At 41.9% G+C, this 21,231-nt stretch overlaps 1 protein-coding gene across 2 annotated transcripts in view; it reads right to left on the bottom strand.

Moving 5' to 3' along the window:
- The window catches only part of LOC106585228 (reticulon-4 receptor), a 122,831-nt gene that overhangs the window by 86,190 nt on the left and 15,410 nt on the right, over window positions 1–21,231 (bottom strand). Inside the window, exon 2 of one of the 2 annotated variants that reach the window (XM_082968436.1) lies at window positions 16,116–16,238. The exons of the other annotated variant lie outside the window; for it this stretch is intronic. Coding sequence (XP_082824562.1) covers window positions 16,116–16,238 — 123 coding nt within the window. The remainder of the gene's footprint in view (window positions 1–16,115; window positions 16,239–21,231) is intronic. 2 annotated transcript variants of the gene reach the window in all.

Genomic DNA, 21,231 nt, shown 5'->3' with positions numbered 1-21,231 from the left:
CACATCCTCTCATGTGGTGTGATGTCCTGCAAGATCCTCGAAAAGAGCTTGGAATTAAAGTATAGGAACCACTCCAGAAGAATCTCCTCTGCTTCTATCAATTCCACTGTATGGGCCCTGGTCAAAAGTAGTGCACTACATAGTGAATAAGGTTCCATTTGAGACGCAGCCTCTCTATATCAGCGCTCGGCAGCCTGGCCTAGCCCGTCCTCCATCTCCTCCAGTCTGAGAGAGAGAGCTGTTAAACCAACCAACGCAGCATTGCACCTCCGCAGCATCGGACCACGCTGCGACTTTAATACTCAGTTAATTACTCTCATCTTGACATAAATGCAGTTATCTAGCATTGAAAATACATTAGCTCACGCTCTTTTTAATAGCTTTAATTAGCTGTTTAAAGGAAGCCGGTTCGCCACTAAGTGACCGATGAAGTCGATACTGTAATATGTTTCTAATATGCATAGCTATAGCCCTCGATGCCTGTTTAAAGAGGTGGTGCATTGGGATTTTGTATGGTGATAGCGGTGATGATATGCCGGATGAATCGATCCAATTATAACAAACTAATAGGCCTATCCTGTCGCAGGCAGCGAGGCAGCAACCCAGACAGGCCATATCAAATGAGCATTAATTCTTAGCAGTGATAATGGAATGAAATTAATCCGCCAAACTATTGACAATGGAATCCTTTTCAGAGGAGCTGTTTCAATGTCAGCTTCATCTTGATGATGAAAAGTTAACCTCTCATTAAAGCGAGATGCAACATAGACATTATCTATCGATGGGGAGTTTTGTTTTTCTTTCATATCAGATTAAACAGAAAGGACAGGGCCTGTATTCATACAGTTTCTCAGAGTATGTGTGCTGATCTAAGATCATTTTTGCTTTTCAGATCATAATGAATAAGACGCTTTGTGAATACAGGTCCAGACCTTTTTGCTCTTGCTTGAACAAAACCATTTTCAGATAATAATGAATAAGACATTATGCTCTTGCTTCAACAAAACCCCTTACAGATTGTGTGGTGTTGATAGCAGAACCTCTACTGCACTAACCTTCAACAGTAATATAGTTCCAAGTCTATAATTTATACATTTGCTGAACAACCGCCTGCCTAAGTCCAGTCAGTGTGGGCTGCCCCTCACAGTGGAGTATGGACGTAATGGATACTCATGGTTTTTAATGTAGAGTCATATTCCACTCAATACAGGGCAGAAGCACCACTGTTATTGTTAGAGGGTTGGGCCTCTGAAAATGATTCAGCGAAAATCAACAAGAATTGAATGATGGGAATTTAACAGCACTTGTGTCAATTTCTGTCTCCACCCACAGTGAAGCATAACATTGGGACTGGAGATGTTAGCTGTCTATTGACGTCAAATGTCTAATGACATTTTTAGGAGAAAATATAACTGCTACTGAATCATTTAAATTCTGCGGTAACCGCCCCCAAAAGCAGCCAAGCTTTTGTTTTGGAGTCAGTTAACACAGACGAGAAAACAAAAACTATCAAGGTCTCAATGCATGCAGAAACAGAGCTTGAGGAAAATGAAGCTCTAAATGAAGATGTCCTCTTACAAAATAAGTAGTCTACCTGTTGCCTGGCTCCAGTAGCTGGATAAACACCCATAAAACAGAAAGAGAAGCCTAGAAGTAAACTGATGAATGAGTCATAACACCTTTACTACACAGAGGATGGTGCACCTCTTTCATGGGGGTTTCTCCTGAGGAGTCAACAGACACACACATGCATGCACAAATACGAGGGTGCTCCTATTTCTGGCAGTTTTTCTTGACTCTGAGGAGGCAGTAGGAGACGCCAACATGATGCCCAATAGTATTTACAATACACCTCCTTCTCACAATATGTTCTTTCTTTCTGCCACCTAACCAGTGTGTGAGTCAGTGTGCAGCGGGGAGTGTGACAGTTGGCATGTGTGTGCGCTTGCTAGTGCAAGCCTGTGAGTGTGTGTAGGAAGACAAGAGAAGAAGAGGCATGTATGCTCTCTCTCCGGGCTCATATTTCTCTGCAGTGTAGAATAGTGTGCCGACTGGCAGGCCGCCTATTCAAGCGCCACATTTTAAAGGCATGGTGGGAATCGCATCACAGTCAGGCACGGAACTTAATATGCTAAAACTTCCCAGGGAGCGATGGAGAGAGAGAAAACATAACCTGTCAATTACCCAAGGCACAAGTGCTGGAAGATTAATTGGAAACCGCCAGAATTTTCCACAAGACAAAGCAGGTCTCGGAACAGAGAGTAAAGATCAGCAGTCCTGTAAGGCTGGGGTCGCTAGCTGAATAACTACAATCTTAAAGCTGAGATCCGCATTAGGAGAAAAAGCAACAGGTGGAGTTCTTATTGTTTTAGTTTTGTTTATTGAATGACGGAGAGGAGCTCTGCTGTTCTAATGCGTGTGCAATAGACCAACTCTAACTTCTGCCATGCATACAAGGCCCTCCCTCACCCTCCCTTCAACAAATCCGACCATGACTCCATCTTGCTCCTACCATCCTATAGGCAGAAACTCAAACAGGATGTACCCGTGACTAGAAACAATCAACGCTGGTCTGACCAATCGGAAGCCACGCTTCAAGATTGTTTTGATCACGCGGACTGGGAAATGTTGCGGGTAGCCTCAGAGAATAACATCGATCTAAACTCAGTGAGTGAGTTTATAAGGAAGTGCATTGGAGATGTAGTACATACTGTGACTATTAAAACCTACCCTAACCAAAAACCATGGATGGATGGCGGCATTCACACAAAACTGAAAACAAACCACAGCATGTAACCATGGAAAGAGGACTCGGAATATTGCCAAATATAAACAGTGTAGTTATTCCCTCCGCAAGGCAATCAAACAAGCAAAATGTTGGTATAGGGACAAAGTGGAGTTGCAATTCAACGGCTCAGACACGAGACATATGTGGCAAGGTCTACAGGCAATTACGGACTATAAAAAAGAAAACCAGGCACGTCACGGACACTGACATATTGCTTCCATATTGCCCGCTTTGAGGATAACACAGTGCCACCGACGCGGCCCGCTAACAAGGACTGCGGGCCCGTGGCCGACATGAGTAAGACATTTAAACGTGATAAACTTCGCAAGGCTGCTGGCCCAGGTGGCATCCCTAGCTGCGTCCTCAGAGCATGCGCAGACCAGCTGGCTGGTGTGTTTACGGACATATTCGCTCCCTATCCCAGTCTGCTGTCCCCACATGCTTCAAGATTGCCACCATTGTTCCTGTACCCAAGAAGGCAAAGATAACTGAAATAAATGACTATCTTTTGTCATCATGAAGTGCTTTGAGAGACTAGTCAAGGATCATATCACCTACACCTTACCTGCCACCCTAGACCCACTTCAGTTTGCATACCACCCCAATAGGTCCACAGACGATGCAATCGCCATCACACTGCACACTGCCCTATCCCATCTGGACAAGATGAATACCTATCTAAGAATGGTGTTCATTGACTACAGCTCAGCATTCAACACCATAGTACCATCGAAGTTCATCATTACGCTGGTGGCCCTGGGTCTCAACCCCGGCCTGTGCAATTGGGTCCTGGACTTTGACAGGCCGCCTCCAGGTGGTGAAGGTAGGAAACAACATCTCCAATTCGCTGACCCTCAACACTGGGGCCCCACAAGGGTGCGTGCTCAGCCCCCTCCTGTACTCCCTGTTCACCCATGACTGCTTGGCCATGCACGCCTCCAACTCAATCATCAAGTTTGCAGACAACAGTAGTGGGCTTGAATACCAACAATGACGAGGCAGCCTACAGAGAGGAGGAGAGAGCACTTGGAGTGTGGTGTCAGGAAAACAACCTCTCACTCAACGTTAACAAAACAAAGGAGATGAACATGGACTTCAGGAAACAGCAGAGGGAGCACCCCCCTATCCACATCAAAGTGACAGTAGTGGAGAAGGTGGAATGCTTCAAGTTCCTCGGCGTACACATCACAGACAAACTGAAATGGTCCACCCACACAGACAGTGTGGTGAAGAAGGCGCAACAGCGCCTCTTCAACCTCAGGAGGCTGAAGAAATTTGGCTTGTCACCTAAAACCCTGATAAACTTTTACAGATGCACAATTGAGAGCATCCTGTCGGGCTGTATCACCGCCTGGTACAGCATCTGCGCCGCCCTCAACCGCAAGGCTCTCCAAACGGTGGTGCAGTCCGCACAATATATCAGCTGGGGCAAACTACCTGGCCTCCAGGACACCTACAGCACCCAATGTCACAGGAAGGCCAAAAAGATCATCAAGGACAACAAACCACCCGAGCCACTGCCTGTTCACCCCGCTACCATCCAGAAGGCGAGGTCAGTACAGTACTTCTATCTCAAGGCCATCAGACTGCTAAACAGCAATCACTAACTCAGAGAGGCTGCTGCCTATATAGAGGCTCACTAGTCACTTTAAACAATGCCACTTTAATAATGTTTACATATCTTACAGTATATACACATATGAGATGAGTAATGTATCTTATTCCATTTATTGCATCTTGCCTCTGCCGCTCAGCCATTGCTCATCCATATATTTATATGTACAAATTCCATCCCTTCAAATTTGTGTGTATTATGTAGTTGTTTTGGAACTGTTAGATTACGTGTTAGATATTACTGCACTGCCGGAACTAGAAGGACAAGCATTTCGCTACACTTGCATTAACATCTGCTAACCATGTGTATGTGACCAATAAAATTTGATTTGATGATGTGCAATGATGTCCGCCGGGAAAAAAATGTCTTTGTTGTTGTAATATCGCAAACGGACATGGCAGTTTCACCGCTACGGATTCTACCTTTAAGTCAATGGCATTGACTTTAGATCTTACATAATAATAGTTTGGGTGAATTATATATATATAATAGAATAAAGTTGATAACTTGAATTATACATATACATACAGTACCAGTCAAAAGTTTGGACACACCTACTCATTCAAGTGTTTTTCTTTATTTTTACTATTTTCTACATTGTATAATAATAATGAAGGCATCAAAACTATGAAATAACAGAGTAAGTGAATGGATAATCTCCTGTGTGGTTCCCACCGTGAAGCATGGAGGGAGACTTGAGATGGTGTGGGGGTGCTTTGCTGTTGACACTGTCTGTGATTTATTTAGAATTCAAGGCATACTTAACCAGCATGTCTACCACAGCATTCTGCATCGATACGCCATCCCATCTGGTTTGCGCTTAGTGGGACTATCATTTATTTTTCAACAGGACAATGACCCAACACACCTCCAGGCTGTGAAAGGGCTATTTGACCAAGAAGGAGAGTGATGGAGTGCTGCATCAGATGACCTGGCCTCCACAAACACCTGACCTCAACCCAATTGAGATGGTTTGGGATGAGTTGGACTGCAGAGTGACGAAAAAGCAGCCAACAAGTGCTCAGCATGTGTGGGAACTCCTTCAAGACTGTTTGAAAAGCATTCCAGGTGAAGCTGGTTGCGAGAATGCCAAAAGTGTGTAAAGCTGTCTTCAAGGAAAAGGGTGGCTACTTTGAAAAATATAAAATATATTGTATTTGTTTAACACTTTTTTTGCTTACTAGTTGATTCCATATGTGTTATTTCATAGTTGTGAAGTCTTCACTATTATTCTACAATGTAGAAGATATAAAAAAATAAAGAAAACCTGTGGAATGAGTAGGTGTGTCCAAACTTTGGACTGGTCCTGTGTGTGTGTGTGTGTGTGTGTGTGTGTGTGTGTGTGTGTGTGTGTGTGTGTGTGTGTGTGTGTGTGTGTGTGTCTATATACACTGCTCAAAAAAATAAAGGGAACACTTAAACAACACAATGTAACTCCAAGTCAATCACACTTCTGTGAAATCAAACTGTCCACTTAGGAAGCAACACTGACTGACAATAAATTTCACATGCTGTTGTGCAAATGGAATAGACAACAGGTGGAAATTATAGGCAATTAGCAAGACACCCCCAATAAAGGAGTGGTTCTGCAGTGGTGACCACAGACCACTTCTCAGTTCCTATGCTTCCTGGATGATGTTTTGGTCACTTTTGAATGCTGGCGGTACTTTCACTCTAGTGGTAGCATGAGACGGAGTCTACAACCCACACAAGTGGCTCAGGTAGTGCAGCTCATCCAGGATGGCACATCAATGCGAGCTGTGGCAAGAAGGTCTGCTGTGTCTGTCAGCGTAGGGTCCAGAGCATGGAGGCGCTACCAGGAGACAGGCCAGTACATCAGTAGACGTGGGGGAGGCCGTAGGAGGGCAACAACCCAGCAGCAGGACTGCTACCTCCGCCTTTGTGCAAGGAGGAGCAGGAGGAGCACTGCCAGAGCCCTGCAAAATGCCATCCAGCAGGCCACAAATGTGTATGTGTCTGCTCAAACGGTCAGAAACATACTCCATGAGGGTGGTATGAGGGCCCGACGTCCACAGGTGGGGGTTGTGCTTACAGCCCAACACCGTGCAGGACGTTTGGCATTTGCCAGAGAAATCCAAGATTGTCAAATTCGCCACTGGCGCCCTGTGCTCTTCACAGATGAAGCAGGTTCACACTGAGCACGTGACAGACGTGACAGAGTCTGGAGACGCTGTGGAGAACCTTCTGCTGCCTGCAACATCCTCCAGCATAACCGGTTTGGCGGTGGGTCAGTCATGGTGTGGGGTGGCATTTCTTTGGGGGGCCGCACAGCCCTCCATGTGCTCGCCAGAGGTAGCCTGACTGCCATTAGGTTCCGAGATGAGATCCTCAGACCCCTTGTGAGACCATATGCTGGTGCGGTTGGCCCTGGGTTCCTCCTAATGCAAGACAATGCTAGACCTCATGTGGCTGGAGTGTGTCAGCAGTTCCTGCAAGAGGAAGGCATTGATGCTATGAACTGGCCCGCCCGTTCCCCAGACCTGAATCCAATTGAGCACATCTGGGACATCAAGTCTCGCTCCATCCACCAACGCCACGTTGCACCACAGACTGTCCAGGAGTTGGCGGATGCTTTAGTTCAGGTCTGGGAGGAGATCCCTCAGGAGACCATCCGCCACCTCATCAGGAGCATGCCCAGGCGTTGTAGGGAGGTCATACAGGCACATGGAGGCCACACACACTACTGAGCCTCATTTTGACTTGTTTTAAGGACATTACATCAAAGTTGGATCAGCCTGTAGTGTGGTTTTCCACTTTAATTTTGAGTGTGACTCCAAATCCAGACCTCCATGGGTTGATAAATTGGATTTCCATTGATTATTTTTGTGGGATTTTGTTGTCAGCACATTCAACTATGTAAAGAAAAACATAAAACATAAGACATAAGAGTTAGTCAATTGTTAAAACACTAGTTTTCTTTGAATAAGTTATTTCACACATCATATATGCAATCATTCCATGAGTTTCTGGGAATCCAGAATGTTTAGGGATCCCTTCCATCCAACATCAAAATACATTTCTGATGACTGAAATGATTCCCTTATATTTGAAGCCTTCATAGTAATTTGTTCACTGGGAGGATATTAAGTGTCGGCAGGGCTTGTCTCTCTCACTGATGTTAATTGCTGAGATGATTGGGTTTACTCGAAACATGAACAGACAAGCAAAAACAAGTTCAGATTCTGATTAGCGATATGAATATCTGAGCAAGGCACCCAGACATCTCTGAATCTCTGCTCTCATTAGATCGATTCTCCCAGCGTAATCATCACAGCACAGAACCCAAAATGGATGTCAGAATAATCCCACGCAGCATGTCATCAAGCCCTCACATACACACATACACACGCACGCACACACACAGAGACGCGTACTCACACATGGAAATGGCTTGAAATGGACACACAAGATCATCTTCATAGTGTTCCAGCAAAACTGTTGACCTGGACGAGGGTTCATGACCCAGGCTTTGGATCAGGAGGACCTGGGCATTGGTTCCCATGTAGAGGGCAAAACTGTTTGAAATTATGTCATTTCAACCAGATTTGCCTGCTGAGTTGGAAGTGATGTTGGATGCGATCTGACTCTGGCCAGGGCATGGATGGGATCAATGTGTGAGGTGTAGACATGAGGTCAGTGTGAACAAAACACGCACACACATGCACACACACACAAGCACATGCGCGCACACACACACACACCATCTGCTGAGGGAAAAGCCATAGCTCTGGTTGGTTGCTGATATCTACACTAGATAGTCTGCCTTTACACCTGAGAGAGAAGAAGTGGGAGTGGGCTAGAGAGAGAGAGAGATGGAGAGAAAGAAAGACAGATTTAAGAGAGCAGGAGCGAGAGAGAGAGAGAAGAAGAGAGACTCACTTTATTTGGATAGTTCGGATAGTCTACCTGTAGAAGCTCTACAGATGGTCATACTATCAACAAACCATTTGTTAATAAGCAACTACTTGTTAAGGTTAGGTTTAGAATAAGGGTAAGGGTTAAGGTTAGGGCTAGGGTTAGGATAAGAGTTAAGGTTAGGGTTAGTAGATCGTTAGTTCAATTGTTACTGATAGTCCATCTGTAGATGCTCTACAGACTATCCAAATAAAGTGCTACCGAGGAAAGACTGTGTGTGAGAAGAAGAGAGCAAACATACAGCAGGGACAAAGGGAGTCTGGCGACAGAGCTGCACTTGTCAGATTTGCATTTTAATAAGTGTAACCTACTGTACTTTAAGCTGCTCAGAAGATGCAATAGAACCTGATTCACTTGGAAAACTCTCAACACTGTTGTAACATTTAAAAGGTAGATTCTGCAATATTTACACCTGTTTAATAGCTATTTCAATCAACGATATACACCTGTAGATTTTTTAAGAATATAAATGATGTAACTCTTATCTTTTTTAAAACTGCATTGTTGGTTAAGGGCTTGTAAGTAAGAATTTCACGGTAAGGTCTACACCTGTTGTATTCGGCGCATGTGACAAATACAATTTGATTTGAAGTGTTGGAGCTGCCATTTGGCTGATATTGAATTATGGATTGTTTCTTTAAAGGGGGGCTGGTGTTTGCTTCCTGTGATATTGCATCTGTTCAGGAAGTATCCAAGTACCAACACAGAGATCCTATAAATATGTAATTATATACTGTAGGAAGGGTTGGGGAGTAAAGGATTACATGTAACGGATTAAGGGAACGCAAAAAACGGTAACTGTTATCAATTACATTACCAGCAAAAATATTGTAATCAGATTACAAATATTTTTGAAAAACTAGATGATTACTTCAAGGACTACTTTTAGATTCAGAAAGGACGTTCGTGAAAAAAAATCTTTGACACTTCTCTGTTTTCTCAATGACATTCAAATCAGCATCAGCCTTCCCTGTAGCTCAGTTGGTAGAGCATGGTGTTTGCAACACCAGGGTTGTGGGTTCGATTCCCACGGGGGGCCAGCACAGAAAAAAAATAAAATGTATGAAATTGTATGAAATGTATGCATTCACTACTGTAAGTCGCTCTGGATAAGAGCGTCTGCTAAATGACTAAAATGTAAAATGTAAATGTAAAAAAGGTGCATGTTTACGGTGGTTCCACCTGAGCGAGTCTGACCACAAGTCAGCGACCAGTATGATGACATACCAAATGTGTTTGATGGATCGTGGGAAAAGAGCAGGAATAGGCTTTTGTAGGATACAGTCCAAGCTATGTCTTCTATTTATATATTTATATTTTAGTCATTTAGCAGATGCTCTTATCCAGAGCGACTTACAGTAGTGAATGCAAAAGTTACGTTACTGATTACAATGTTAGACAGGTAACTAGTAACTAACAGATTACATTTAGAAAGTAACCTACCCAACCCTGACTGTAGGTACCAATATCACACAAACATATAAAATCTGATTTCATATGTGATGTTTGGGCTGGATGGCTTACTGTTTACATAATCTGACTTCATTCAATGTACTTCAATACTTGGACTTCCAGGATGTGTATTTAGTTTGTGTATTTAGCAAACTCCATCTATTCCATTCTCCATCTAAACTATTCCTCAAATCCCTCTGAAAGAGTTTAAAAGAAGACATTCAGACTGGCTTAAGAAAGTTATTTCACCAACCATGAGTCAGTCAGTGGAAAATACTGGCCTCTACGTATTGCCGTTAGGCTCCCTTCCGGAGAATGGGCTTTCAGATTAATTTCTCCAGAGCAGCCGAGTGACGGCCTGAAATGCTATTAGCATCAAAGAAATTGAGTAGTGTATACTTAAACATCTCCGACAGTCAGCAGAACTCAAATCATAAAAGTGGTTCAAACTCAGATATCAATAAGATTTCTTATCACTTAACATTCATGAGTACTGTTAACAAATATTAGGTTATTGAGTAAATATAACTTTATTTATTTGTGTTCTACTAATCTAAAGTTATTGAGTTTTCACAAGTTATGATTATTTAATATTTACATTCAATCTAACATTTATTAAAGATGCATAAATTGCGTCGCCATTTCCTGGTTGTTAAAATTAGAATAGTTAATTTCAGTTTGTGTGACAAAACAAGCATTTATGGTGTAGAGAATCATTGTACCATCTAAACCACAGTGAAATGTATTTTCCATTACCAAAAATATAGTATTTTCAGCTGTTTGAAGGTGGTGTACATAACCAAAAGTAAAAGTTAATAGCGGGAAGCATAGACATAGCGCACATAGAACAGATCAGATGTACTTGTGTGTATGTACTGTACTGGCATGTACACTACTGTTCAAAAGTTTGGGGTCACTTAGAAATGTCCTTGTTTTTAAAAGCAAAGCAAACTTTTTTGTCCATTAAAATAACATCAAATTGATCAGAAATACAGTGTAGACATTGTTGATGTTGTAAATGACTATTGTAGCTGGAAACGGCAGATTTTTTTATGGAATATCTACATAGGCGTACAGAGGCCCATTATCAACAACCATCACTCCTGTGTTCAAATGGCATGTTGTGTTAGCTAATCCAAGTTTATCATTTTAAAAGGCTAATTGATCATTAGAAAACCCTTTTGCAATTATGTTAGCACAGCTGAAAACTGTCGTGCTGATTAAAGAATCAATAAAACTGGCCATCTTCAGACTAGTTGAGTAGCTGGAGCATCAGCATTTGTAGCTTCGATTACAGGCTCAAAATGGCCAGAAACAAAGACCTTTCTTCTGAAACTCGTCAGTCTATTCTTGTTCTGAGAAATGAAGGCTACTCCATGCGAGAAATTGCCAATAAACTGAAGATCTCATACGCTGTGTACTACTCCCTTCACACGATAGCGCAAACTGGCTCTAACCAGAATAGAAAGAGGAGTGGGAGGCCCCGGTGCACAACTGAGCAAGAGGACAAGTACATTAGTGTCTAGTTTGAGAAAGACGCCTCACAAGTCCTCAACTGGTAGCTTCATTAAATAGTACCCGCAAAACACCAGTCTCAACGTCAACAGTGAAGTGGCGACTCCGGGACGCTAGCCTTTTAGGCAGAGTTGCAAAGAAAAAGCCATATCTCAGACTGGCCAATAAAAAGAAAAGATTAAGATGGGCAAAAGAACACAGACACTGGACAGAGGAACTCTGCCTAGGAGGCCAGCATCCCGGAGTCGCTTCTTCACTGTTGATGTTGAGACTGGTGTTTTGTGGGTACTATTTAATGAAGCTGCCAGTTGAGGACTTGTGAGGCATAATTATAACAATTTAGTAAACTTTGAAAATAAATGTAGTCCTGCTTTGTGGCATTTTGCAAAGACTCTATGTTATACTGATCAGAATGTGAGTTTTTGTTTTGTTTTGTGTAGTCATGGTTGTCCTTGTCTGATATAGCCATTGGACGTCTTTCAGCGAAATTCCTATCGGCAGAGTCATTGCTAAATATACAAGGTGACAATTTTTTTCCCAGTCACTGTTAGACTACAACTGGGCGGTGCTTCATGCTCTGGCTCCGTCCCTCCCCCAAGGTGGGCTTTTTTGAAAGGGAGGCAGACACAAACGACACAAAATGCTTTGGGCAAAACTTATAGAACTGTTATTTTATTTACATGGTGACATTCAAGATTCAACCATACACGTTTCAACCGGAATATAGCGAAGTAGATTTGAAACAAAGAGTTGGATTTAGCTACAAGCTCAGCTACAGACAATGCCAGCACTAAGAAGGCAGATGACAAATATGGTTGCTAGCTAGCTAAGTAAGTTATTTTCATGCAAGCCACTTACCTAGCTAGCTAACTTTAGTGTATCTACTGAAACCAATAATGAGTATGATTGCATGCACACAATAATGTGATTATTGTAGATAGATATATATAATAGTTTGATTAAAATGTTTATATGCTTTGCAATAAGAACAATTTCCCTAATAATCCTGTTTATATGGAAATCAGGCTACTTGATGGCACTGTGATAAATGTATAAAATTGCCAATTATAATACATGTTCTACCACTGCAACCATGTTATTTTTGGGAAGCATATTTGATTCTGAGTTTGGACATATAAAGTTTCTATGTGGAAACTACCTCTAAGATGCATATATTTAGCTGTTCCAAACTCACTTCACTCACGCTAAAGATGGAAGCTCACTAAGCTGGTGGTACCATATGCACGCAGATCAAATACATAGCTGGAAAGCCGATTAAGGTGTTTAAATGTCTTAATAATTTGAAAGATTGCTCAGAAAACCAGGTGTTTTAAGCGGCATATGCTTACTTTGATTTTGACCTTACGATGATTAAGATAAGCAGAGTAAGGTGTTTACATGACAATTGCATAATCTGTTTACTGCCACAATCAGTTTAATTTTGAATTATTACTGTGCATGTATCATTGTGTATTGCTGGCTGACATACTACTGTGTTACAGTGGGGGGAAATCAAAATCTTTTTCAGTTTTCTAACTTAGTTAGTCTAGCGAGCTAGCTAAGTTAGCTAAACAACTACCATATCAATGACTAAAAAGAGAAGAGGTTTAACAATGTGAGATCTATTGTATTGTATTGTATTGTACAAAACATTAAGTACACATTTCTAATATTGAGTTGCACCCACCATTTCAGAACAGCCTCAATTCGTCAGGGCATGGATTTTACAAGGTGTCAAAAACATTGACTCCAATGCTTCCCACAGTTGTGTCAAGTTGAATGGATGTCCTTTGGGTGGTGGACCATTCTTGATACACATGGGAAACTGTTGAGTGTGAACAACCCAGCAGCATTGCAGTTTTTGACACAAACAGGTGCGCCTGGCACCTACTACATTTACATTTTAGTCATTTAGCAGACATGCTTATCCAGAGCGACTTACAGTAGTGAATGCATACATTTCACACATTTTTTCCCCGTACTGGTCCCCCGTGGGATTCAAACCCACAACCCTGGTGTTGCAAACACCATGCTCTACCAACTGAGCCACACGGGACCATACTACCATACCCCGTTCAAAGGCACTTACATTTGTCTTGCCCATTCACCATCTGAATGGCACACATACACAATCCATGTCTCAATTGTCAGAAACAGCAGGGGTCCTTAAGGTTTTGTAAACTCAGTGTATATCGCTACTAAACAGCAAGCTATAACCAGCCACCTAAAGCTAAGTTTACCAGCAAATGTTAGCACATGACTGAAGTTGGCTAGCTAGTTAGCCTGGCTCTTACTAACTTGCTATGTGCCATGCCTCTCACATTTCTAACATGTTAGCAAGCATGTGTAACATCAGCAACTGTAAATAATTTTACTAGCTAGCTATGTAAAGACCACAAAGGTCTGCACACTCTTTAAGCTCTTAATTTACTGCTTTATTGACTACGTAATATAATTAACAAGGGTTGACATTGGTTATGATTATGACAGTGGATGCATTTCAGTCTCACAAAATGCTAGGCATGAAGAAAGATAGTATTCCAAATAGACGCAAATGAAATTATTGGCTACACAGCAAGCCAGCTAGCTAAGTTCACTAACAGTGAGGAGAAACAATAATGCTACAACTTACTGTTATTGATCTCTAAAACTGATAAGTTGGTGTTACTAGAAAAATATTTGCCTATACATGGCTGTAGATAGATACTGTCTGCCTACCTAGGTAAGTTTGTACAATCTGGTCACTGTGCAAAGGTTGAGGGTTTTGCCATATTTCTTTTTTATTTGGCTAGATATTGTTCTAAATGTAATCTCTGTGCCTGTGCACATGTATGCATGTTCAACTAGCCTACCCTAATGTTGATGTTATGCTGGCACAGTTCAACTGTAGCTCAAACTGTACAATAGAGTATCATTTATTATACTATTTTGTCTTACAGACAATACCGTGTGGTGCCTGGGCTTCTTTCTGGAGTGGATTATAGGTGAGCAACATAATTATTTTGCTTGTGTGTGTCATTGTAGCATAACTGTATCCCATGAACTGTATCCCTCTCGATGGATTGGACATTATGCTGGATCACAAGCAGTAGATGACTCAAGAGGAGCTGAATGGTAGTTTGATCATAACAACACCCCTACCATCATTTGCTGATCAACAGTCTGCACATTACACCTTAGACACACTCAAACACAATGCAGCAGCTGCTGCTAAATCACACAGCTGTACAAGTATTCCCTGAACTTTACTACACCGATCACACTGTATTTTCTTAATGTATGTTTCTTTGTGAATGCCAATTTCATCATGACCACCTCTCCTGCTGATCACCAGTTATCTTAGCTACAGACACACACCTGTCTCAGTCAATGAGAGAAGGCTTGAAATAGACAAGACGGAGGCATTTTCAAACCGTGCAACTGGACATTTTATGAGACTCCTGTTTCCAAGAATTGAGGACAGTATTGCCAAGCTAAGATTGGTCGAAAATGCTCTGTGCTACACCAAACAGTACCTGTCCTATAACTCCCAGTAATGGATACCAAAAATATTTTATTAAATCACATTATCTGGTGTAACAATCTTTAGCTACAGTTCTCTCCAATTTACTACACCTGAGATACACTGAACTGTACTACACAGGTCATACTGTATTTTATTAATGTTACTTCTACCATATAACATTCTTGTTGAATAACCAGTTCTCTTTTTGAATTAGTGTTAAATAGTGTACATTTCCCTGTATTTTAGATTTTGACAACCCTGTTTTTTAGATTGACAAATAACATTCTTTGGATATATCTCGTCTAACATCTGTTGGAAGATACAGAGCCCTTGTCACGATTCCCACCGACGGTGGCGCCCCCTCCTGCTCGGGTGGCGCTCGGCGGTCGTCGTCACCGGCCTATTAGCTACCACTGATTCCCTTTTTGGTTTTCCCTTCTTTTTGGTTTTGTGCACCTGTGTTAGTTTGGTTAATTAGCGGGGCTATTTATGTTAGCTGGTCCGCTTCCGTGTTGTGCGGGATTATTTCTATTGTGACGGCTCATGTTCGTGTCGGCGCTATTTTACGCCGTGTGTATTTTCTCCCCTGTGTTTGGGAGTATTTGTTTGATGAGTGAGTGTAAATTAAATACGCCACTACCCTGTGCTCGCTGCGAAACGTCTTAGGAGGGCAGTTCTTACACAGTATGTATTGTTTTTTTAATTTGTATTTATTTGTATTTAACTAGAAAAGTCAGTTAAGAACAAATTGTTATTTACAATGATGGTCTACCAAAAGACAAAAGGCCTCCTGCGGGGACGGGGGCTGGGATTAAATAAATAAATAATATGTATATTATATAGAACAAAAACACACATCACGACCAGACAACACAACACTACACAAAGAGAGACATAAGGTAGCAGCACATGGTAGCAGCACAAAACATGGTACAAACATTATTGGGCACAGACAACAAAATATCACACAAAGCAGCCACAACTGTCAGTAAGTGTCCATGATTGAGTCTTTGAATGAATAGCTGTATGGGAGATTGAGGAAAAATGGCACCTCTCAATCGTTATCATACACAACAATACATTTACTGTCTCTAAGCACAACTCTGCACAACCAAAACTCCCTTCCTCATCTCAAAGACCTGTCTGTAAACCTCCCCCAGCCTATTGACTTTGACAGATAATTATTGTCAATAGTAGCCCTTGACAGGGGATTTCGTAGACATGTCTTTGTATTGTGTTTTGAGAATCTGCAGAGGGAAGAATGATGTGGTTGTGTCAGTACTGTTGTAGTCTTGATTTTATACCTTTCAGTGTGCCTTGCTGGTTTCTGTCCCACAATCTTGTTGTGCTCTTGTTGTGTGTCCGCTCCCTCATGCTGCCGCTTTGGGTATTTTTCAGCAGGGCACTGTGGAAGGACTCGAAATAACCTGAGTTTTACAAAGACAAAAGGTGTAGACTAAATTGATTACATGGTCTGGAAGGTACTCTGTGGTCCTCAGGCTACCTCTTACCACCTATAAACACAAACCCATACAAACACTACCCAATTCATGTTACTGTACATTGAGCAATCTTAGCCGTCAGCTTGTAAATATTTTTTCCAATTTACCTTCATCTTCTGCAGAGCTAGGGGTTGGAAGCACAGGCTGGTGGAATCAGATTCTGTACTGCCTACCCCAATAAACACAACAGCACACAATTTAAACACCCCACCAATTGTATTGATATCTATTAGACTGACTAGCTTAGCACACCTAGCATGGACATGTCAATGTTTTCAGCTTGCTGTTAGCTAACTAGCTGGCGTCACTAAATTGCTAGCCAGCGGAGAACCAACTAACCAACCGTATACGAGTTATACACATTCATCACTGCTACCAACACACAAACAGAGAGTGAGTTAGATATATCGACATTTCTATTTTTAGTAACAGTGTGTTTTCCAGACAAGGGTGGAATAGATGGCTACCATATTGAGCTACACATATTTGCTAATGTTAGTCAAAGATAGAACGAACAAGCAAACATCTTTAATCTGTCTCAGGTAGCTACCAGTCTACCAGTGACTACCATGGCATAGGTGAAATTGATTGGCAGTGTGTAGGCAAAAGATTAGCTAGTTATATGATTTAGCTGATGTCTTTCAGAGATCGATAGAGGACTGTAATGTTAGCTAGCTAGCTAACTTACATAGTCCCGCTAGGCAAGCAAGCTAGCTGATGTAAGTCACCTCCAATCGAGAATCTTCTATTTTGTTGCGAAGAAAAACATTGACGGTATCACATCATTTCTCAGCTGTCGTCGAAATGGATTACCGATCAGTTCAGCCTGAAAATTCCTCTGATAATCTTTGGTCACCATAAGCATCATTCTTGATAGCTGCAAGCCACTGGCAGCATCGGGGTAAATCTCTGGTAGGTAGAAAGGAGAAAGATAACTTATTTTTGCACTTGTTTGTAATTAGCACAGCAAGGCACAGAACATCACACGGGCATGATGACACACGTTAGTGAAAAACAAACGTTTTCAAAAAATACATTGCCTAGAGAAGTTCTGAGTTTGTGGCACGCCCCATCTACCTACTGGGGAGATATCTGCATTCGCTATAAATGCCGGACTTTGTCATTCACTATGAGCAGACGAATACACAGGAAGTCAATACTTCCTGATTCTACCAGTGAAATTAAAATGTGCTCGTTTTAGCTTGTGGTATAGAATTTTTTTTAATGTTTATGACAAAAACGTAATGTTGTTAATATAGTCATGACTATATGCCGTGGCAGAGACACGACATATGTTGGAAAGATTTTCATGGTTGTGCATTTTATCTGTGCAATGTGGTTATTTTCTTTTTTTTTAAATATACGAAAAAAAACTAAAACAGAATGGACCCTAAAATATTCATGTTCAAGTAACTTTCATTGTTATAGTTCAGAATAAATAATGCAAGTTAGTGTCAAACAGTTAAATATTTACAACTTAAAAAGATAACCATATGGGTGGTGATGTCACTTTATTACTTTAAGTATTGAACACTGAAATACTTTGAGTTGGGTTATTTGAATGGTTCTAAGCAACAGGTTTTCACCCCAAAAATGTTTTTGCGGAACTAATTACTTTTTACAGTGACTGTGATTCTATTCATCCTAGCTGAGTATCAATCTTTTGATTAATCTATTTACAGTGTCTCTCTGTATCTGTCTGTATGCTCATCTGTCAGAGATTAGGTCTAAAGACTTGAAAGCTACCTTTTTACATATGTAATAGAAGATACAATCACTGAAATCAGCATACAAAACTGCTGCAATATATGGAAGTCAAGAATTCCCTCTGAATCTTTTAAACTTCAGTTTGAATGAAGATGAATAGAACAGAATGCAGAAACTGAACTAAGAATGAATAGAAAAGAACAACTAGAACAGTGCAGAGTTCCACACACAAAGAGCACATACAGGATTCTAAAATTTAAAAAAATTCACCATCCATATCCAATTCCCTTCAGTCTCTTTATTTTCCAGTAACTACAAGTAACAATTGATACAGAATAGAGGAAACAGATCAGAGAAATTCATTGAGACCAACATTTTCCCTCAAATACTAATGAGATAAACATTGCCAGAAATATATATAAACTCAGCAAAAAAAGAAACGTCCCTTTTTCAGGACCCTGTCTTTCAAAGATAATTTATAAAAATCCAAATAACTTCACAGATCTTCATTGTAAAGGGTTTAAACACTGTTTCCCATGCTTGTTCAATAAACTATTAATGAATATGCACCTGTGGAACGGTCGGTAAAGACACTAACAGCTTACAGACGGTAGGCAATTAAGGTCACAGTTATGAAAACTTGGGACACCAAAGAGGCCTTTCTACTGACTTTGAAAAACACCAAAAGAAAGATGCCCAGGGTCCCTGCTCATCTGCGTGAACATGCCTTAGGCATGCTGCAAGGAGGCATGAGGACTGCAGATGTGTCCAGGGCAATAAATTGCAATGTCTGTAACTGTGAGACGCCTAAGACAGCGCTACAGGGAGACAGGACGGACAGCTGATCATCCTCGCAGTGGCAGACCACGTGTAACAACACCTGCACAGGATCGGTACAGCCGGATATCACACCTGCAGGACATGTACAGGATGGCAACAACAACTGCCCGAGTCACACCAGGAACACACAATCCCTCCATCAGTGCTCAGACTGTCCGCAATAGGCTGAGAGAGGCTGGACAGAGGGCTTGTAGGCCTGTTGTAAGGCAGGTCCTCACCAGACATCACCGGCAACAACGTTGCCTATGGGCACAAACCCACCATCGATGGACCAGACAGGACTGGCAAAAAGTGCTCTTCACTGACGAGTCGCGGTTTTGTCTCACCAGGGGTGATGGTCGGATTCGCGTTTATCGTCGAAGGAATGAGCGTTACACCGAGGCCTGTACTCTGGAGCGGGATCAATCTGGAGGTGAAGGGTCCGTCATGGTCTGGCACGGTGTGTCACAGCATAATTGGACTGAGCTTGTTGTCATTGCAGGCAATCTCAACGCTGTGTGTTACAGGGAAGACATTCTCTTCCCTCGTGGTATCCTCAACCTGACATGACCCTCCAGCATTACAATGCCACCAGCCAAACTGCTCGTTCTGTGCGTGATTTCCTGCAAGACAGGAATGTCGGTGTTCTGCCATGGCCAGCGAAGAGCCCGGATCTCAATCCCATTGAGCACGTCTGGGACCTGTTGGATCGTAGGGTGAGGGCTAGGGCCATTCCCCTCCAGAAATGTCCGGGAACTTGCAGGTGCCTTGGTGGAAGAGTGGGGTAACATTTTACAGCACTGCAGTACTTAATGCAGCTGGTGGGCACACCAGATACTGACTGTTACTTTTGATTTTGATCCCCTTTGTTCAGGGACACATTATTCAATTTCTGTTAGTCACATGTCTGTGGAACTGGTTCAGTTTATGTCTCAGTTGTTGAATCTTTTTATGTTCATACAAATATTTACACATGTTAAGTTTGCTGAAAATAAACGCAGTTGACAGTGAGAGGACGTTTCTTTTTTGCTGAGTTTATATTCATATCTATCTCTCTGAAATGTTGTTGTTGTTGATCCCTTAATCCCTTTCCTATCAGATCTAGGCTGATCATCAATTCACAGCCGTCTTGTTGCTGGAAATATCACAGCTACTAAAATACAACCACCATTCAAACACCCAGGACTGCCTGGGCTGCAAAACCTGTCAAAGCATATCAACTTTGATATTAGAAATGGAAATTCTCTACAGCTGACCACTAACACTCATCCAATAACATATCTTTCCACCATAACAAACAGAGATTGACAATTCTAAACCATGATTGGTATTGGAAAGATAGTTTTAATATCGGGAACATAGATCAATAAACACGATCAATTGGATATGAAGGGCACGATATACACTGTATGAATGCTCTACAGTCTACACAGGACCAAACACCACGGTAGAGCAGGAATATTAATTCCTGGTTCCATTGCCTTTCTGGTTTTAATTCCTCCCTGGTGCTTAATTGATTGATTACTGTAAAGTTATTAATTGGCCATGCAGAGGGTCCATTCCCTAGCACCTGATCAGAGGGAAAGGTGTTTCAGACCTCCTTGCTGTAGAGTATGGGTTGAAGTTACACTCTGGTTACTACTCTTAACAGCTAACTTGTCCTAATTGAAAGTACCAACCCAGGCCCTGGACTAGTAGCGACACTAAGGACATTATCACATGAAGTTTGGTACCTGGAGCGTTTGTGAGAATTTAACAGAAAAATAACAATTGCAGGGTGCGATTAGCAAGACACACATTTTACATGACGTTAGATACAGTAGCTAGCTTGTTTAGAAAGGGTAAAAAAGTTCCAGGCCTCTCGCGCTGCCGTGCCACAATACCTGGTATTTTGGTCCTGTATCTTGGACCCACTACTCACGCTGGTCCAGGATTCATTTCAACCAGGGTTCGTTTGTGTTTCACAGATGCTTTATTGCATGGATGAGGGCACCGAACGCTCTAGGACCTGGATCATAAGTGGATATGTGAAAGCGCCCTAAGAGCAGAGCAGTATACCCAGGCTGACAAGAGAAAGAACAGCGCTAGGCCATGTGCCTGAGTTATAAGCCTGACAAAGGCTCTGTTCTACCATCTAATTTAAGAGCTGCTTCTGCTCTGTCTTATTAACAATTTACTAGACATCAGTCAGCCCCTCCATTGTGGCATAATCTGCGTCACAAACTGAACACACCGGCGCGCTGAAATGCACCCTTTCATGTCTGGGCACTTATACATTAAACCATGCAACTTTCATAAGAGGGAAATCAGGACATGCACCGTTCAGTCTAGATAGGGTTGACTTGACTTGTCATACTTTTCATTGTATGTGCTCGTGCCAGTACAAAAAACA

This window comes from Salmo salar, chromosome 24 (assembly GCF_965601325.2).
Source record: "Salmo salar chromosome 24, fSalSal1, whole genome shotgun sequence".
NCBI classification, from domain to species: Eukaryota; Metazoa; Chordata; class Actinopteri; order Salmoniformes; family Salmonidae; genus Salmo; species Salmo salar.
This window is presented reverse-complemented; position numbering and strand designations above follow the sequence as displayed.